General features: G+C 41.0%; 1 protein-coding gene across 2 annotated transcripts in view; it reads right to left on the bottom strand.

Moving 5' to 3' along the window:
* LOC128689032 (uncharacterized) overlaps positions 1-22,500 on the bottom strand; it is a 73,184-nt gene that overhangs the window by 38,282 nt on the left and 12,402 nt on the right. For both annotated transcript variants that reach the window (XM_070087333.1, XM_070087334.1), the window contains exons 2-3: positions 12,583-13,230; positions 1,014-1,098 (exon numbers count right to left, since the gene is read on the bottom strand). In XM_070087333.1, coding sequence (XP_069943434.1) covers positions 1,014-1,098; positions 12,583-12,596 — 99 coding nt within the window. In that variant the 5' untranslated portion in view covers positions 12,597-13,230. The remainder of the gene's footprint in view (positions 1-1,013; positions 1,099-12,582; positions 13,231-22,500) is intronic.

The following is a 22,500-nucleotide window of genomic DNA, read 5'->3' as shown; positions in this document are numbered from 1 at the left end:
TCGTGCGAGTCAGTGTCACTGGCCTGTTAAAATTTGGAACTACATTTGCTGTTTTTTCAAAGTGTATCAATTGATACAGATATATCGTATGATGGGATGTCATTCTTTAACTGTCGTTCAGCCTCCCTTCTCATTCATGTATATTTCTTTCTGTTGCTTTTGATTGCTTCCCTTCTTTCCAACCTTTACCGTCAATATTTTTTTTCATGTTCTTGAGCTTTTGGCTTTTGCATCCCCAACGCTGATTAAACTATTCACTCTCACTATTCTTGCCATTAGTTTTTCTGTTACTGGAAATGAATTTCTTCTCTACTTCGCGGCACTTCCGGTTACATACTTCATTATTTCAACCGTTGTCTTTCCTTCTAATTCCCTTCCCCGCATCACTTAATGCAGGGATTCCCTCATGCCTACGTAATCTCCTCTTTGGAGGTCAAATTTCGCCTAACCTTCTCGTGATGTGTTCCTCCCAACGTTTACTTCCACAAGGTATTTGATAGTACGGACATCTTGTATTCAACGTCCCTTATGTAAGAGTCACTTAGGATGAATACAAGGTCTAGCCATGCTGTGTGTGTGTGTTAAGGCACGTTTATGTGTGTGTTTATGTGCGCAAGGAGAAAAAAGTACGATGGAAGCATACAAGAGTGTGTTTTGTATCTTACACGTACACATTGTATGGATAAGCAAGACACGTTTCCAACAGTTAAGTATCTTTATTTCCAAAAGTTTCGCCTAAACAGTAGACTTCTTCAATCGAATACAGAGGCGACAGCAGGAGCAGTGTTGATGTAAAGACGATGTAACCAGTCCATCACCCTCACTGCCTCTGTCATCTCCTTTGTATTCGACTGAAGAATCTACTGTGTATAGGCGTAACGTTTGGGAATAAAGATACTTACAATAACTGTATCAAAAGTGCCTTACTTATCTACTTGTCGGCACTGGACACCATTATCATGTTTACATGGTGTATGGGCGAGGGTGTGATGGGTGCTGGGAGTGATACTCACAATAGTGTAGAGAGCGGCCGTGAGGGCGGCATGTTGGGCGTCAAAGCAGCTTCGTCCACCCACCCGCACCACCGGGGGAGCCAACCTGCATGAGAGACACAGTCACACACCGGACTCTGCTATTGTTAATGAGAGTACATGGGAAACAAATGTAACAGAGTTATTCAGCTGTTCGCAGCAAACAGAAATTCACTCGTAACGAAAGATGAGACACACCTGTGTATTTCAATCATTATATCTGTTTTTTTTCAGTGTTTTTATGTTTGGATTTGATGTATTTTCCGAATGTGAATCAAATATACATAACTCGCGTGTAGCTGACAGGGACAGGTCTTCCCTCATTACATCCTCTCTCCATCCTCCATTACTGAGCTGACAGTTTTGTTTTAGAGAAAATAACGTACATTAGCAATGGGCTGCTGTTGTACTCTGATAGTTACGTAACGGACATAAAAGCTGGCTATGTTTCCCCTGTCACATTCCATCACACAGAATGGGTTACGTTCCACAGGAAATGAAATGTGTCAGCCTGAGCTAGGAGACTTCAGTGTAGAGATGAGGACATCGTCATGCACTCCACTTTGACTTTAGTACAAACAGCAACTTTAAAGTTTTCCCACCAGCAAAACTAGAGTTACTAATACTTGAGTCTTCGGAAATATAATACCTCACTATGGCCTACCCCCGCGCACGGGTAATGGCATTGATGAACGTATCATGCCCCTTTGCCGGGCTCGATTCCCGGCGGGGGTAGAAACATTGGGCGTGTTACTATACACCGGATGTCTATGTTCACCCATCAGTAAAATGGGTACCTGCGAGTTAGTGGACTGGTGTGGGTCGCATCCTGGGACAAAAATGACCTAATTTGCGGGAAATGCTCTGCATAACAAGCGGCTTTTTATATAGTAGTATGTCATTGAAATAAAGATATTATTGTAGAAATAAAGATATTACTGTATTATTATGTACCGTATACACTAAATACTTTATACTGTACTGTACCAACTGCTATATACTGTAATCATTGTTTACTACAGTCACTCCACGAACACCAGCCAGAACAGGTGAGAGTGAGTCGCTTCAGTCATGATGTCTAAATTTAAGATAACACAAAGTTGGACAGGACTAAATTACGTTTCATTAGCCATATGTTAGTACCGCTAGACTATGACGCTCAAGAACGAAAATCTGGACACCATTTCTTATGGCGAGTGAGTCGTAAAACTCACAGGTCAGTGCGTTAACCACTGGGCCAGCTGGCTCTAATAAGAGTCGTCTAACTAGGTATATTTTTATACACAACTGGGAAGTTAGCATGGGCCACTACTGTGACCACAAATGCAGGTTTTAACAGATGAATCCCACTCCAGCGTGACTGTGGTGGACTCAAGCTCAAGTCCCCCCAAAGCCACCATCGTGCCATAGGTTTAAACCCCATCCGTTCCATGGTCTGTTTGCAATCGTGTTATTATGATTTCGCGAATCATGATGACGGCTTTGATGGGGCTTGAGCTAGAGTTCATCACAGCTACGCTTGTGTGGGATTCGTCTGTAGAAACCAGCATCTGTGGTCACAGTGGTGGCACTATGATGTATAGATATATACCTAGTTAGATGAATCTTATTAGAGACAGCTGGCCCAGTGGTTAACGCACTGGCCTGTGAGTGTTACGACTCACTCGCCATGGTTTCAAACCCCACCCGTTCCCTGATTTCTTGGCTAATGATCAGTTTTTCATCTCTTCCTGCACTCACTGGTATTAGAGTGTTTGTAACTCGCAGAATAAGCGTAATATTTACAAACTTAGAGCGAAACGATGTTCGAAGTTAGCAGGTTCGAGCAGCTTCTGACCTGAAATAAATGTCTGTAACATATGAAGTTCAGTCATGAAGTGGGACAGTCATAGTTGTACTACAGTCATGAAGTGGGACAGTCATAGTTGTAGTACAGTCATGAAGTGGGACAGTCATAGTTGTAGCACTTTCAGCACATGACCGCTACTAGAAACTAGAGATTACAAATCAGAACAATAATTTAGAGTAAAATGTTCTTGAAATGATAAATTTTAATGAGCAGTTCATGTATAATCAAAACAAGTGATGAATCAACCCAAGATCAGGTAGGAAATCCAGAAAATTAAGAACGAAAGATGGATGTCAGAAGCCACATGTTCATTTAAGTTAGGCGGCGCTGCTTCAGGTCTAAGTCTTTCTCATTTCACAACCTTCACTCGTTAAAAAAATGCAAAATACTTAATTTAATATCATCACAATGCCACTACCATACCCACCAACACACCATCACTTCCACCACCGTAATGACAGATCTGCTATCACATCATCAAATCCTCTACCATAAGGCCAAATCTACCACCACCTCCACACCATCACTGGACATCCAGCCAGCCCTTGGAGAATCATATACTATCCCACTACTACCACCACGCCACCAGCAGACTGCAGCATCCACGTCCTCTGAGGGGGCGCACAATGCTCGACCCGGCATCAAATGCTTCCTCCCAGGCTGTAATGTCATGAATTGTGTGAGTCAGACGGCCAGCCCCTCTCTCACCTTTTCCACTGTTCCTCTTCGCTCGCCGCCTTTCCCATCGTCAACCCCATCCCCTTTCCTCTCTAGCCCTTACTGGTCCCTCTGCCCTCTTCACTCCTATTCCTTCCTCATCAGGAATGCCCTGCCGCTGACACCACACAAACGCCCACTGGCATATATTCCACATTTTGGGAGTTTGCATGTGTAAAAGAGAGAGAGAGGGAGAGAGAGAGAGAGAGAGAGAGAGAGAGAGAGAGAGAGAGAGAGAGAGAGAGAGAGAGAGAGAGAGAGAGAGAGAGAGAGAGAGAGAGAGAGATAGAGAGAGAGAGAGAGAGAGAGAGAGAGAGAGAGCAACTTACCACAAACGCATTATCTCGTCAGACGTAACAAGCAAAACGGAAGAAAATTAAAAGTAAGTTCAAGGCTCTGGTAAGTGAGGTCAAGTCGCGTGTGTTCTGACTATTAGAGATTTTGACAGTGCGCTGGGAGAGACAAACATCTACAGAAGCAAAGATAATACTATGACTCATGCTAGGGAATCAGTAAACATTGGCCAATTCAACAACACAGCTTCTGTGAAGGATTGAAGAACCCTGGGCCCCTATCGTGACAGAAATAAGTGTTGCTAGGATCATTAATGGAGAGTTCTTCTTTTGTGGTCCTTAAGATTATCGAGAAAGAAGTGGTCAGATTTACCAGTGTATTGAACATGACAAGAACAGAAGTGTACTGAGTAGTGAGTTGCGTAAACATCCAAAGTATCGGTGCCTGGAAAACTATGACACTGATTTCTTCGAGGTTTAACATCCAGACGGCGAATGTTGATGCTAGGATTCTACAAATCAGAATGATATAAAACACAAAGTGCAAGTGTCTTTCCAGAAGAGAAAAATAAATCTTTTAGAATGAGAGAAGGCAACGTTGATAAAATTAGGAGGATAGGCATGACGAAAGAAGGAACTGTGATGAAATTAACTTTTAGAATAAAAAAACTGATAATCACACTTGTAGCGGTTATGGATGCAAAGGAAATAAAAATATTCTTAAAAGAATGTGCGTGGCAGGAAAAATATTGAATATACAGACATGCAGGAGACAGTGAAACAGTCACTGAATATAGTGGCTACATCAGGGAACTGATATTGATGGATGAAGCAAGAGTGCCAAGAAAGGACTGAGGAAGATTAGTGATGAGGTCAGAGAGCAAAGACATCTACACAGCGAAGCCAGAGAGAAGTTCGTGTGCTATAAACTTGGATGAAAAATAGTATCAGCGGTGGTAGCAGCAGAGTAATAACAAGGTTAGATTCTTACTTCTTCCTTCCCGTCTTCAATAATTCTACCTCACTTTAAAAAATACTCAATTGCCCAATTTTATTCTAAATCCCTATTATTGCCCAATTTTACTTTAAACTATATTGATCAAACTTATTGTAAACTTCTTTTATTAACCATTTTTATTCCATACTTTTTTAAACTAGTATTTTCAACTACAACTTTTATATTATCCTGTCTACCATCTTACTAGCATATTATAACCAAGTCATTGCCATTTTTATTTTTATAATTTTTTTTATTATTCTTTTGCTATCTTAATTTGTGTATTTTATCCTGTCAATTTAAATCTAATTATACTCTAATTCTTGTAAACAACTTATATAAGACCTTAGTGCAATTACAATTGAGAGTCTTGTGCCTTTATTATATTATTAGATTAATCACAGTTTTACTCTAGCTCATTCTAGCTCAATACATAGTCAATACCAAATTCACTATATTAGACCATAGTGCAATTACTAGTGAGACACTGGTGCTATTTGTAATTTGTATTTTTATATTATTAGACTAAACCTAGTTGTACTATAGCTCTTTCTAGCTCAATACATAGTCAATACCAAATTCACTATATTAGACCATAGTGCAATTACTAGTGAGAGACTAGTGCTATTTTTAATTTGTATTTTTATATTATTAGATTAAACCTATTGTACTATAGCTCATTCTAGCTCAAAACATAGACTCCACAAAAGTCATTATTAGACCTTAGTGCAATTACAAGTGAGAGTCTTGTTCTATTTTTAATTTGTATTTTTATATTACTAGTTTATACCTAGTTGTACTTTAGTTCATTCCAGCACAACACATAGACAACATCAACTTCATTATGTTTAGTAGTGACTATACTCTACATGACCAAAATACTCTAGCTATATACTTGTCCAAACTTCCTACCACTACAGACATCAGTACTAGAACTCAACACACAACTCAGGATATAAATAACCATAATTTATGAAGGGATTCAGGGAAACCGGCAGGCCGGACTTGAGTCCTGGAGATGGGAAGTACAGTGCCTGCACTCTGAAGGAGGGGTGTTAATGTTGCAGTTTAAAAACTGTAGTGTAAAGCACCCTTCTGGCAAGACAGTGATGGAGTGAATGATGGTGAAAGTTTTTCTTTTTCGGGCCACCCTGCCTTGGTGGGAATCGGCCGGTGTGATAATAAAAAAAAAAAATTTAAACCTAGAAGATGATTGATCACGTTGACCCTGATCTAAACCTCCATAATCTGACACCCAATCAAAACCTATTGGAAAGTAACTGCCTTTATTACACAGCATCACAAGCCAGCACTATCCTAAACAATGCTAAAAGTCTATCAGTACTTAACTACAACACCAGGTCCTTAAGCAAACACTATGATGACCTCCTAGCACTCCTTGAATCACTAAAGACACCCTTCTCCTGCATTATTCTTACTGAGACCTGGCTTAAGCAGGACACAATAGATATCTACCCTCTACCAGGATACACAGCAATTCACAACTGCAGACCAAACCAAGTTGGGGGTGGTATTGCAATCTATTACTCTAACCAATTATCTTGTATTAGCACCACTTGCTTTAGTGATGAATATGGGGAATACATTTTTGCTAATTTTACTGTAAAAAACCTTAAGACGCCTATAACAATCGGTGCCATTTACCGGATACCTCACACAAACATCCCAAATTTCAGTGAGAAATTAAAGTCACTAATAACAAACAGACAAATGAATAAGCACCACCTTCTCTTAGCTGGAGACTTCAACATCAACCTTGGCTTACTAGATGATCAGCCTGTAACTGATTTCATCAACAATATGAACAACACACTTCTCATACCAACAATAACTAAACCAACCAGGCTCACTGAGACAAGTGCAACCATAATAGACCACATATGGACCAATATACTAGCGCCCCTTAAATCAGGGATAATCACAGATAGCACTACAGACCACTGCCCTACCTTCCTCCTGACAAACATTAGTAAACCACCACTTGAATACAACAAAGTCTCATTTAGACTCCATGACGATGCCTCAGTAAGGAAGTTCACAACTGACCTAGAGACTGTTGACTGGCCTACAGAATTCTCCAAGGCCAATGGTATTGATGACTGGACAGACATTTTTCTTAACAAATTACTTAGACTATACAACAAACATTGTCCTATAAAAACAAAACAGATCACAAACAAACAGCTTGGTTGCCCATGGCTAACCAGCACCATTCTGAAATCCATTGACAAGAAACACCAATATGAAAAGCAATATAGACAGGGCTTAATACACAAAGATATTCTTAAACACTGTTCATCAGCTCTCACCAAAGTAATAAAGAAAGCCAAAAAACTATACTTCTCCAGTAGATTCACAGACACTAGAGGAGATATAAAAAAGACCTGGAAAACACTCTCTCAGATTCTAGGGACCCACAAACTGAGAAAAACCAAGAATATTGTCCTAACTAAACCTAATGAAACACCACTACATCCCACTGACACAGCTAACAAGATAAACGACTTCTTCTCAACCATAGGATCTAATCTCGCCAGTAAAATCCCACATACCAATGCCCATGCCGGGGACTACCTAGATGGGAATTTCCCTAATTCCTTGCACCAACTGAGCCCACGGAAGTCACCGAGATTATAAAGTCACTTAAAAATAACTTGGGGAATCTGTCTCATGTCCCACCATTACTGTACAAGCGAGCAGCCCATGTCCTTTCGCATGCTATTTCATTACTTTTTAACAAGTCACTAGAGACTAGCACCTTCCCGAAACTACTCAAGATGGCAAGGGTTACACCAATACATAAAGGTGGTGACCCTTCAGACTTAAACAACTATAGGCCAATATCTAACTTACCATTGCTATCCAAAATCTTTGAGAAACTCGTGCACAGGAGACTGTATTCATTTATAACGGCTCAAAACATACTCAACCCCTGCCAATTTGGATTCAGGAAAAATAAAAGCACTAATGATGCAATCATAAAAATGCTAGATCTGCTTTACACAGCATTGGAAAATAAGGAATATCCACTAGGAATTTTTATTGATCTAAGAAAAGCTTTTGACACAGTAGACCACGGCATCGTACTCCACAAACTTGATCATTACGGTATAAGAGGCCATGCGCTTGCTTATTTCAAATCTTACATTACTAATAGGTATCAGTATGTCACCATTAAAGACACAGCATCAGCAACACGGCCACTTGATACTGGAGTTCCGCAGGGAAGTGTCCTTGGTCCCCTGCTCTTCCTCATATACATCAATGACCTTCCAAACGTATCCCAACACCTGAAACCCATTCTCTTTGCTGACGACACGACTTATGTCATCTCTCACCCTAATCTTGCCACCCTCAACACCATTGTGAATGAGGAGCTGATCAAAATATCGACTTGGATGACAGCCAATAAACTTACGCTTAACACTGACAAAACCTACTATATTATGTTTGGTAGCAGAGCAGGAGATGCACAAATTAACATTAAGATTGACAACACTCTAATTACGAGAAATAATGGGGGCAAATTCCTAGGCTTATACCTTGACAACAACCTGAATTTCAGCACCCATATCCAGCATATAACCAAAAAAGTATCCAAAACGGTTGGGATCCTCTCCAAGATACGATACTACGTGCCGCAAAATGCGCTTCTCACACTATACCACTCACTTATTTATCCATACCTCACCTATGCTATTTGTGCTTGGGGATCAACTGCAGCAACACACCTAAAGCCAATAATAACCCAACAAAAAGCTGCAGTAAGAATAATCACTAAATCCCATCCCTGGCAACACACCCCCCCCCACTCTTCATAGACCTAAACTTACTCCCTGTTCAGTACATCCACACTTACTACTGTGCAATCTACATCTACAGGGCCTTAAACTCTAATATCAACCTTGACCTAAAACGCTTTCTTGATAGTTGTGACAGAACCCACAGGCATAACACCAGACACAAACATCTCTACGACATTCCCCGTGTCCGACTAAACCTTTACAAAAATTCAATGTATGTCAAAGGCCCTAAAATCTGGAATACCCTACCTGAGAACTCTAGAACTGCAGACACATTCATCACCTTCAAAACTACCATTAGAAAACATCTTATCTCCCTGATACACCCCGTCAACTAACTACACGAATACCACCTGGTGGTTCACACTTACACTCACTCATTGGACCATAAACAGAAATATTAATCTCAATCTTAAAATAATGAATCCTGTGATACTCCAATACTGAAACTATGTACTGTGCCAAAACAAAAGCATTCACATTGCTAAACTCACAAACTAGTATTTAGTCACTTAGCCATAATACCAACTTACCTCATAATTTGTAATATTTTACAATTAAGAATAAAACTAAGTCTGCCCGAAATGCCTAGCCATGCTAAGCGTTCTAGTGGTACACTCTGTAATCACTATTTTACTACATGTAAACCACACAATAACCAAATTTCTGTAAACTCAGCATTGTAATCCTTATAGAGAATAAACTTTGAATTTGAATTTGAATTTGAATAAGTAAGACACTTGTGCAACAGTCAGGTTTCGCCTATACAGTAGGCTTCTTCAGTCGAGTACAAGGGAGGCAGCAGAAATAGTAGAGATGCAAAAGACGTTGTAATCAGTCAGTCACCCTTGAAGACGTAATCCATCACTTCATCTTTACATCTTTACTGCTTCTGCTGAAGAAGACTACTGTGTAGGTGAAACGTTTCGGAATAAAGATACCTAACTGTTGCACATGTGTCTTACTTATTAACCTGTCAGTATTGTATACCATTATCATTTTCTTCCTGTTAAATTTCCATGCAGATTACTCCAGCCTGAGATAATAATGCCACAGACAGCATCTGTGGCACCGCTACGGATAAGATCTGTAGCAGCGTTACAGAAAACAGTTTAGTGTTCTCAGCAAATAATCTTATAAATCAAAAAGTTTCTGTGTTTTGTGTCTTTTTTTCCATAAACGTCTATGCATGGTTCCTCTCTCTCTTTATACTCTTCGTATGTAAAATTATTTATTTTATTCTTTTGGACGTCTCTCGAGAAAAGGTAAAGCCGATGTAGAAGCTTCACAAAGAGAAAATGAAAATCTCTGTGGTTCAGATACGAATTTCGGTGATTCAGTTACCTGTTTCCACTACACAAACTGTTGATTGCGTTCACTCTCCTCCCAGTTTCTCTCAAGAGTCAATATTACTTCACTAGGTTGCACTCTATATTTTCATTGAAGCTTGCATCACGAAATTAACCACTGTTCATTAGTACCTAATGTTGCGTACAGTAAGTATTCGCAAAGTTGTAACGAACTAGTTTTAACTGAGGTGCCAATTAATCTCATCTTCTGAACTCGCCCCATAGCCAGTTAAGACCGTATTGGCTTTTTTTCCTAGCGTCATGTTATATCTATTCTACTTCCTAAGTCATGTCGTATCTATTCTTAAGGTTGTGTATGAGGTGTCTCTCAACCATTTCGTCATCCAGATCGTTCCACTTTTTTGATCACCTTAAAGCTAACTAATTATATTTGAAGTCTCTGTGATTCCAATATATCTATGATCCTTTTATTTTTGAATAGTTTTCCCAAGCTTTCAAATTCTCTAAATTATTATCTTGTACATCGTAATGATGTCTCCTCCGGTCAGATTATTTTAGTTTCATTTCATGTAAGATTTCCCTCAGTTATGGGACTGGTTGTGAACCTGTGTATGTTCTTAATGATGTACAATACCAACAAGGTGAAGAGTAAGACAGGTGTTCAGTATATGGGCATTATTATCACCGATAGATTTCGTCTGTCCAACAGGTTTCTTCAGACGAATATATGCAAATACATCACTAGCGACGGTAGAAGTAGCAGCAGTCAGTCCCTCAAGTCATGAGGAACTAACCACCACTTACCAAGGCTGACAGACTGATCATGTCAAGACTTATATCCACAGTGCTATATTCACAGCCACTAGTATTTTTAATACATCTGAAAACACATTTAGCCATTCCTTTTACACATCAAAAAATCCTCATTCCTCACGGCACATTAGAACAGAGTTTGTCATTAAATGAACACATAATAATCCTTATCGTTGCCCTAAAATATACAAAAAACTATGCGTAATCATGTTAATCTAACTTGGATATCGAAAAATATTTCTTAACAAACTTTTGAGGACATTTATTGAAAAAGTTTTCAAGTTTTTCCCACCTCGTGTGAGTTATCTTTCTTGAAGCTCAATTATCTTTACGTTATCGAAGAGTTAAATGATTAATTTTCTGAGCATTATATAATTATTTAAGAGATATACATCTTGATTTAAACTAAATTAAAAAATAATCTGATTTTTTTAAGCAAACATAAATGATCGATGCCATTACCTCAGTGCCTAGAACATTGCTGGGTTACCTCAGTGCCTAGAACATTGCTGGGTTACCTCAGTGCCTAGAACATTGCTGGGTTACCTCAGTGCCTAGAACATTGCTGGGTTACCTCAGCTCACTAGAACATTGCTGGATTACCTCAGCTCACTAGAACATTGCTGGGTTACCTCAGCTCACTAGATCACTGCCGGGTTACCTCAGTGCCTAGAACACTGCTGGGTTACCTCAGCTCACTAGAACATTGCTGGGTTACCTCAGTGCCTAGAACATTGCGGGGTTACCTCAGCTCACTAGATCACTGCTGGGTTACCTCAGCTCACTAGAACACTGACAAGTTACCTGGGCACACCACAACACTGCTGGGTCGCCGTAACACTGTACATGTATGGTATACAATACCGACAAGATGAAGTATACAACACATCTGCAGCATCTGGGAATCTTTATTGTATACGTTTCGCCAAACGTCTACAATAAAGATACCTAAATGTTGCAGATGTGCCAGCACAGTGTATCAGTGATGGAATATGCCGATATGTTACTGAAACAATATACGGTTTATGGCATTGTACTGAGAAGATGTTTTGCCAGTCAACGATTTTATAAATTTCCAGAGAGAAGTGTTAAAAGAAAGTGTATCTGTGAAGAATCGTGAGGTGACCTGTAATGATGTGTGCATAATATACCTTCTTCGCAGCCAAGTGAAAGCATCGAAGTTTAAAATTAGGTGAGCCAGTAGATTGACGTCTGTATTTTCCAAAATTAGGTGGGCCAGTACACTGACTTCAGTACTTCTCTATATAATTGTATGTAACAGCTGTGTCACATCTGGCGAGAATATTGGGCAGTATTTGAGATTAGGAATGAAATGACTTGTATGTGACTGTGTTAGTCGTGGCGGTATGAGTAGATTTAAGGCACAGTTGATTCTGTTTTTCTGCTCCCTTGGTTACTAGTGTTGCTCTGTATAGTTCAGGTGTTCTTCGTGTCATCTCTATATCAAGCATCTCTGCTCAGGTTCCTAGAACTTCCACCTACGTAAAACTTGTCACATCCTCCACAGGGTATCATTTAGATGCCTCACCTCATTTCACATCTCTCCACTATACATGTATTAATTTTGTCCCATCTCTGAGAATTAATAAAGTTCCTATTGAAAGAAAAGTTTCTCAATAAAATACCATTAACCGCACATTGTGTCTAAGCACTTACTGATTGCTTCAAAACACCAAAATATACTCATTTCATCACTCAACTAAACAGCCATAACTCGCAGGTCTTACCTTAAGAAACCCATTGTGTTCTCAATTTCTCAGTCTCATCTTCATAGATCAGGGAATAGGAGCCGCAGCGATGAGCACCTGCAAGACGCGACCATCTCTCGCGGGACTTCTCACTGGACGCTTCTTACTGATGATGAATTTGATGGATAGATTTCAGGGTCATTCCAGGAAGAAGACACAGGATCGCATAGAAGCCGCTCCCACCAGTGGCACGCGACCAGATGCCCCAACCTTCTACAGGCAGTTAAGGGTGACTTGCCACCAGCTTCCCCTTGCTTCCTTCTTTCCTTCTGCCGGTTATAGTGGTGGTCCTCAAGTCTCCCTGATTTCCTTCCTCTACCAGTGGTTACAAAAGGTCTCAGACCTTCCCCGCTTTATATTAATAGTAGTGGCTGGCCTCAGTCTTTCCTGTATGCCTTCTACTAAGGGTAGTGGCTCGTCGCCAGCTTCCCCTGGCTGTCTTCTGCTCCTAGTAGTGGAGGACTGCAAGCCTCACTAGTTCTCTTCTACAGGTAATAATGATTGGCCTCAAGCTTCCCTGGATTTCTTATACTGATGTTAGTGAGATGATCTTCAGCAGTAATGACTCACTCGTTCACTGCAAGGGATCGTTGACGTTGCATCACCCTCCTACTGGATCTCTCTGTTCTGCAAAAAGACACACGTGAGTGTTAGATAGGTGTCTCTTCGTATTGTTAAGAGCAAAATACGATTATTGGCTTCCCCCTACACACACAAAAGTCTGGAAAGTGATGTAGTGGAGGCAGGATCCATACATAACTTTAAGAAGAAGTACGATAAAGCTCATAGACCAATGAAGAGGCTGGGCCAGGAGCTATGGATCGATCCATGCAACTACAATTAGGCAAGTACAATTAGGGGAGTACACACACACACACACACACAGACCGCAGACAGAGTATAGGCTAGGTGGACAAAGACTACAGACCTCACTCAGGGAGAAAGACCTTGGGGTGACCATAACACCGAGCACATCACCGGAGGCACACATCAACCAAATAACCGCTGCAGCATACGGGCGCCTGGCAAACCTGAGAATAGCGTTCCGATACCTTAATAAGGAATCGTTCAAGACACTGTACACTGTGTATGTTAGGCCCATACTGGAGTATGCAGCACCAGTCTGGAACCCACACCTGGTCAAGCACGTCAAGAAGTTAGAGAAAGTACAAAGGTTTGCAACAAGGCTAGTCCCAGAGCTCAAGGGAATGTCGTACGAGGAAAGGTTAAGGGAAATCGGACTGACGACACTGGAGGACAGAAGGGTTAGGGGAGACATGATAACGACATACAAGATACTGCGGGGAATAGACAAGGTGGACAGAGATAGGATGTTCCAGAGAGGGGACACAGGGACAAGGGGTCACAACTGGAAGCTGAAGACTCAGACGAGTCACAGGGACGTTAGGAAGTATTTCTTCAGTCATAGAGTTGTCAGCAAGTGGAATAGCCTAGCAAGTGAAGTAGTGGAGGCAGGAACCATACATAGTTTTAAGAAGAGGTATGACAAAGCTCAGGAAGCAGAGAGAGAAAGGATCCAGTAGCGATCAGTGAAGAGGCGGGGCCAGGAGCTGAGTCTCGACCCCTGCAACCACAATTAGGTGAGTACAATTAGGTGAGTACACACACACACACACACACACACACACATACACACACACACACACACTCGAACGAAAATTACGGGAAAATGTTTAAAGACAGAACTAAACCGTCTTATAAAAAGTATATAAAAAAGTATAGGATGAACACAAAAAAAAAAGTTTCCAGAGTGTATACACACTACAACAAACCCGAACACTAGAACAGAAAACTGGAAGGAAATGCAGCCTCAAAGATAGCGAACTTTGTAACAACTGGAAAAATCGTGAAACTGCTAATAGAATTGTACACAACAAAGGCAAAAGGTCACACACACACACACACACACACACACACACACACACACACACACAGATACCACCATGGACACTCAGGGAAGAAAACCACCCCTGAGTGATACAGTTTCCAAAATTTCGATAGATCGACGGAAACAAGGAAACTAGTAAAATACTTGAGACACAGCAACGTATTCAAAATATTCACTAAAATATACAGCAATGTTTAACTATAGAGACCAGTGAATGTGACAAATATCCCATGCAAAGTAAAGGGGAAAATAAGGTAAGAAACGAGTAAAATACGTAAAGATGCAAAACAATGTCGGACGAACTTATTGCAAACTTCTACGACCTGCCATCATGGCACCACTTCCCCCATCACTATTATCACATACATTTGAATCACCTCTTCCCCAGCCTAAAAGGGTATGTCACCAACCTTTCCTTTGTTCAGGCCTACGAGATGTATTACATTCGATGTCTTCGGCCTACAAATTAACCCCTTTCCCTATGCCTATATAATATATCTCAGGCCTACAAGATACATCACTTGCGCAGCATATACAATATAATTATCCCTTCTCTCTGGCGCTTTATAATAAATAATCCTCTCCCCCTCTTCCTTCTACCAGCCCTATAAAAAACATAACAGGAAGCCTACAAGATTAGTCTCCCCTACTTTGACCTCGTCTCTCCACCTACATTATGTCACAGTCGTTCCTCAGGCCTACAAGGTACATTAACCCTCCGTCCCCAGCCTAAATAAAACTACATGAAAGACCTCATCAACTTGGCTTGCCGGAGCGAGAATGACCAATAACAAAGTTTAGCTATTTCCTTAATCACTGGCGAATCTCCTTTGAAAAATGTTTCTAATTTCGTTGTCCAAATGAGGTGGAGATGGAGGAGGTGGAAGTGGAGGAGGTGGAGGTGGAGATGGAGGAGGTGGAAGTGGAGGAGGTGGAGGTGGAGATGGAGGAGGTGGAAGTGGAGATGGTGGTGAAGGTGGAGGAGGTGGAAGTGGAGATGATGGTGGAGGTGGAGGAGGTGGAGGTGGAGGAGGTGGAGATGGAGGAGGTGGAAGTGGAGGAGGTGGAGATGGAGATGGAGGAGGTGGAAGTGGAGGAGGTGGAGGTAGAGGTGGAGATGGAGGAGGTGGAAAAGGTGCAAGGATAAGAAACAGATGGAAGGAAACAGCCGAATAGGTAGTAAAGGGGGAAAGAGCAAGAAGAGGAAAAGGAGGACGAGGAGAAACTCGTGTAAAACTAAGCTAACAAAATATTCAGAGGAACTTTTAGCCTTGTCTCTGAGATTAATGGTAGTGCATCACTTTCTTTGATGGCTTCCTTCTTAACTTTTACTGTATTATTTTGAGCTACAACATTCTCATTATTATGTAGTAACTGTCTTGTTGCAATTAATACTGCAACTGATCTTAGATAAGGATCATAAATGAAGGCTGCAATGAGTTTGGTATACACAGTATATATATATATATATATATATATATATATATATATATATATATATATATATATATATATATATATATATATATATATATATATATATATATATATATATATATATATATATATATAAATGTCGTGCCGAATAGGCAGAATTTGCGATCTTGGCTTAAATAGCAACGCTCATCTTGCCATATAGGACAAGTGAAAATTTGTGTATGCAATAATTTCGTCAAAATCATTCTGAACCTAACGAAAAAAATATATTTCACTGTGTTTGTCTAGTATTAAATTACTGTAAACAAATCTAAAATATATTTAGTTGGGTTAGGCTAAAATAAATTGCTCTTGTTATAGTAAGGTTAGGTAAGTTTTCTAAAATTCTTTTGGTGCAAAATTCAAAATTTTTACATTAATGAAAAATATATATCTTTAAACGTATAAGAGAAAATTTTAGAAAGGACTTAATTTTAAATGATTTCTTGTTAATTGACCCAGTTTTACATATTCGGCACGACATATATATATATATATATACAATGTATATATATATATATATATATATATATATATATATATATATATATATATATATATATATATATATATATATATATATATATATATATATATATATATATATATAATGTCGTGCCGAATAGGCAGAACTTGCGATCTTGGCTTAAATAGCAACGCTCATCTTGCCATATAGGACAAGTGAAAATTTGTGTATGCAATAATTTCGCCAAAATCATTCTGAACCTAACGAAAAAAATATATTTGATTGTGTTTGTTTAGTACTAAATTATTGTAAACGTATTTAAAATATATTTAGTTGGGTTAGGCTAAAATAAATTACTCTTGTTATAATAAGGTTAGGTAAGTTTTCTAAGATTCTTTTGGTGCAAAATTAAAAATTTTTACAATAACATTAATGAAAAAATATATCTTTAAACGTATAAGAGAAAATTTCATAAAGGACTTAATTTTAAATGAGTTCTTGTTAATGGACCAGTTTTACATATTCGGCACGACATATATATATATATATATATATATATATATATATATATATATATATATATATATATATATATATATATATATATATATATATATATATATATATATATATTTATATATATATATATATATATATATATATATATATATATATATATATATATACACATATATATATATATATATATATATATATATATATATATATATATATATATATATATATATATATATATATATATATATATATACATATATATATATATATATATATATATATATATATATATATATATATATATATATATATATATATATATATATATATATATATATATATATATATATATATATATATATATATATATATATATATATATATATATGTAAAACTCGGGCGGCCACACCAGTGAACCTTCAGCTATTTCATTCTCCTGCGATATGTTCTGGCCTCACGAACGATACTATATCAAGCGGCCCTAAAGTGATATGGGTCGACACTGCACGCTCCTACCTTGCCTGCCTTTGGGAGAATTTTCCCCTCCTATCTATTGCTAGATTTGCTACATTGCATAACTCCTGATGATGAATGAGAGTTCGAAATATCCTGAACCAAAAATTTCCATCCCTACACACACACACACACACACACACACACACACACACACACACACACACACACACACACACACACACACACACACACACACACACACACACACATACACACACACACACACACACACACACATACACACAGTAGAGCTACAAGTGGAGGGAGAAGCAGGAAGGCCAGGACGAATGAAGCCAAACTACAAGAAAGGGGACTACACAGGAATGAGGAACTACCTGAACGGGGTTCAGTGGGACAGAGAACTGGCAGGGAAGCCAGTTAATGAGATGATGGAATATGTAGCAACAAAATGCAAGGAGGCTGAGGAGAGGTTTGTACCCAAGGGTAACAGGAATAATGAAAAAGCCAGGATGAGCCCATGGTTTACCCAAAGGTGCAGGGAGGCAAAAACCAAGTGTGCTAGGGAATGGAAGAAATATAGAAGGCAAAGGACCCAGGAGAATAAGGAGACCAGTCGTAGAGCCAGAAACGAATATGCACAGATAAGAAGGGAGGCCCAAAGACAATATGAAAATGACATAGCAGCGAAAGCCAAATCTGACCCAAAACTGTTGTACAGCCACATCAGGAGAAAAACAACAGTCAAGGACCAGGTAATCAGGCTAAGGAAGGAAGGAGGAGAGTCAACAAGAAATGACCGTGAAGTATGTGAAGAACTCAACAAGAGATTCAAAGAAGTGTTCACAGAGGAGACAGAAGGGACTCCAGAAAGACGGAGAGGTGGGGCACACCACCAAGTGCTGGACACAGTGCACACCACCGAGGAAGAAGTGAAGAGGCTTCTGAGTGAGCTAGATACCTCAAAGGCAATGGAGCCAGATAACATCTCCCCATGGGTATTGAGAGAGGGAGCAGAGGTGCTATGTGTACCCCTAACAACAATATTCAATACATCTATCGAAACAGGGAGATTGCCTGAGGCATGGAAGACAGCAAATGTAGTCCCAATCTTTAAAAAAGGAGACAGACATGAAGCATTAAACTACAGACCAGTGTCACTGACATGTATAGTATGCAAAATCATGGAGAAGATTATCAGGAGAAGAGTGGTGGAACACCTAGAAAGGAACGATCTCATCAACAGCAGCCAACATGGTTTCAGGGACGGGAAATCCTGTGTCACAAACCTACTGGAGTTCTATGATATGGTGACAGCAGTAAGACAAGAGAGAGAGGGGTGGGTGGATTGCATTTTCTTGGACTGCAAGAAGGCGTTTGACACAGTTCAACACAAGAGATTGGTGCAAAAACTGGAGGACCAAGCAGGGATAACAGGGAAGGCACTACAATGGATCAGGGAATACTTGTCAGGAAGACAGCAGCGAGTCATGGAACGTGGCGAGGTGTCAGAGTGGGCACCTGTGACCAGCGGGGTCCCGCAGGGGTCAGTCCTAGGACCAGTGCTGTTTCTGGTATTTGTGAACGACATGACGGAAGGAATAGACTCTGAGGTGTCCCTGTTTGCAGATGACGTGAAGTTGATGAGAAGAATTCACTCGATCGAAGACCAGGCAGAACTACAAAGGGATCTGGACAGGCTGCAGACCTGGTCCAGCAATTGGCTCCTGGAGTTCAATCCCACCAAGTGCAAAGTCATGAAGATTGGGGAAGGGCAAAGAAGACCGCAGACGGAGTACAGTCTAGGGGGCCAGAGACTACAAACCTCACTCAAGGAAAAAGATCTTGGGGTGAGTATAACACCAGGCACATCTCCTGAAGCGCACATCAACCAAATAACTGCTGCAGCATATGGGCGCCTAGCAAACCTAAGAACAGCATTCCGACATCTTAATAAGGAATCATTCAGGACCCTGTACACGTGAAGAAACTAGAGAAAGTGCAAAGGTTTGCAACAAGACTAGTCCCAGAGCTAAGAGGTATGTCCTACGAGGAGAGGTTAAGGGAAATCAACCTGACGACACTGGAGGACAGGAGAGATAGGGGGGATATGATAACGACATACAAAATACTGAGAGGAATTGACAAGGTGGACAAAGACAGGATGTTCCAGAGATTGGACACAGTAACAAGGGGACACAGTTGGAAGCTGAAGACACAGATGAATCACAGGGATGTTAGGAAGTATTTCTTCAGCCACAGAGTAGTCAGTAAGTGGAATAGTTTGGGAAGCGATGTAGTGGAGGCAGGATCCATACATAGCTTTAAGCAGAGGTATGATAAAGCTCACGGCTCAGGGAGAGTGACCTAGTAGCGATCAGTGAAGAGGCTGGGCCAGGAGCTCGGACTCGACCCCCGCAACCTCAACTAGGTGAGTACACACACACACACACACACACACACACACACACACACACACACACACACACACACACACACACATATTAGTATTACGGATACACAGAGGTGAATTGTATTTCTGGGACATATAAACAACTGACGTGCTCACACACACACGTGCGCACACACATACACTCGGGGCCAGGAGCTTAGTCTCGACCCCTGAAACCACAACTAGGTGAGTACACACAGCTGATCCTTGGAATTTGACAGCGTCCCCTCACCCCCCCCACACACCTTTCCCTCCCCCACAGACCTTTCCCCTCCCCCGCTCTTGCCTTCACTCCCTCCTCCCTCCTATCTTTCCCTCTCCCCCTCCCTCGCATTTCTCTCTCTCATAGCCTTTTTCCCTCCCCTTCCCCCTACTCTTTCTTTCTCTCTCTCCCCCCTCTCTCTCTCTCTCTCTCTCTCTCTCTCTCTCACTCCCATAACCATATCTCTCACCCTCCTCTCTCTCTATAGGCTTCTCTCTCCATCTCTCCATTTCTCTCTCTCATAGCCTTTTCCCTCACCCTCCTTTCTCCCTCTCTCTCTCTCTCTCTCTCTCTCTCTCTCTCTCTCTCTCTCTCTCTCTCTCTCTCTCTCTCTCTCTCTCTCTCTCTCTCTCTCTCTCTCTCTCTCTCTCTCTCTCTCCCTCTCTCCCTCTCTCTACCCTCTCTCTACCCTTTCTCTCCCCCCTCACATTTCTCTCTCTCTCCCCCTTGGTCTTATCCCTCACCCCCATACTCTCTCCTCTCTCTCCCTCTTTCTACCCTTTCTCTCTCCTCTCTCTCTACCCTTTCTCTCTCCCCCTCGCACCCTCTCCCTCCTCTAGCCTTCTGTCTGTGGTAAAAAAAAAAAAAAAAATGGGTGGCCCTAGAGGATGGAAAACCAGAGATCTGGTAGACGAACCAGGGAGGAGAGACTGGGAGGTAGAGCTCCAAAAAAGGGAGGAAGAGTGGGGAAGGAAGATAGTAGAGCTTGGTAAGAAAATGGAGGAGCGGATAGCTGAAGAGTGCAGGAAGTGGGAAGTACAGGTCTTAGCAGCAGAAGCTAGGATACAGTGCTTAGAAGAGAAACTGCAAAGCCTGAAACAGATTAGAGAGACAAATGACAATTCAGATGTGACATCAGGAAATTCAATGTCAGGCGCAGACAAGGGGACGGTAAGCAACAACGGAGACATGCAGTACACGAAGGCCCTATCAGACCCACGTGGGGCCAGGGAAAAGACGAGGAGCACACTAAGATCAAATGACAGGTCCGAAGACAATGAAGGTATGCTATATGCAGAGATTCTAACAGCCAACTGCAGTAGCAAGGGACAGCTGGTCATGAAAGACAGCTCACTGAGAATAGAAGTTTGGTTTATGACAGGGACTGAAGGCAAGAACATGTCAATGGAAGGAAATAAAATGCCTCAGTGGAAGCAGATGGAGACTCAGTTGGAGGAGGAAAGGGCGAGGTCAGTTTTTGTGTACGGGCTCCAAGAAGTCAAGGGGGACAACTTTGAAGAAATAAAACAGGAGAAAAAAATGATTGAAGGCATCATGAAAACAATAGGTGAGGGCGATATGACCCAGGTGACAAATTTTCAGAGAATTGGGTGGTTTGCGAGTGGAAGGATACGGCCTGTCAGAGTAACTTTCAAGGAAGAATCAGTTCGAACCAGGATTCTGCAAGAGAAAGCAAGACTGAGGGACAAAGAGGGGTACCAGAGAGTATACCTCGACCATGACAGAACACAAGAAGAAAGGACTACACTGGAAGAGAGGGTACAGAGACGCAAGGAGGAACGAGAGGCAATGACGAAAATGAGCAGGACCCAGACACAGGAGGAAGGGCAAACACACCCCACAGAATCTCCCACCAAAAGACTCCAACCGCGACATTCCCAATGCAACTGAGCAACCTATACTACAACCCACTCACTGTTCCCTCTGCCACCAACCCCCATATCACAAACCTCACCCCAACAGCTGTGCCTTATGGGCATTCTGGCCCCACCCCCATCATCACAAACCCCACCTACACCACAGCCCCATAGAGGCCCCCACCAAGGCTCTCGCTCCCCCAACCTCAATATTCTTGCATGACCACAATGATAGAAAAGAAACTGAAAGTTTGATACACAAACGCGGATGAAATAACGAATAAACATGAGGAGTGGAACGAAAGAATCAGTGAAAAATTCCCAGACATCATAGCAGTCACAGAAACAAAACTCGCTGAGACAATAACAGACACAATCTTCCCAACGGGATATCAGATCCTGAGGAAAGATAGAAGGAGTAAAGGGGGAGGAGGGGTTGCACTGCTCATAAAACACCGATGGGGATTTGAGGAAATGGAAGGCATGGACATGATTGGAGAAAGAGACTACATTGTAGGTACAATTCAGTCCGGAGAACATAAAGTAGTCATTGGAGTGATGTATAACCCACCGCAGAACTGCAGGAGGCCAAGAGAGGAGTACGAAGAAAACAACAGGGTGATGGTGGACACACTGGCTGAGGTGGCAAGAAGAGCTCACTCGAGCAGAGCAAAGTTACTGGTAATGGGCGATTTCAACCACAGGGAGATCGACTGGGAAAACCTGGAGCCACATGGGGGT

Source organism: Cherax quadricarinatus, chromosome 21 (assembly GCF_038502225.1).
Source record: "Cherax quadricarinatus isolate ZL_2023a chromosome 21, ASM3850222v1, whole genome shotgun sequence".
Classification (NCBI taxonomy): domain Eukaryota; kingdom Metazoa; phylum Arthropoda; class Malacostraca; order Decapoda; family Parastacidae; genus Cherax; species Cherax quadricarinatus.
Note: the sequence above shows the minus strand (reverse complement) of the source record. Positions and strands in the feature narration are given on the sequence as shown.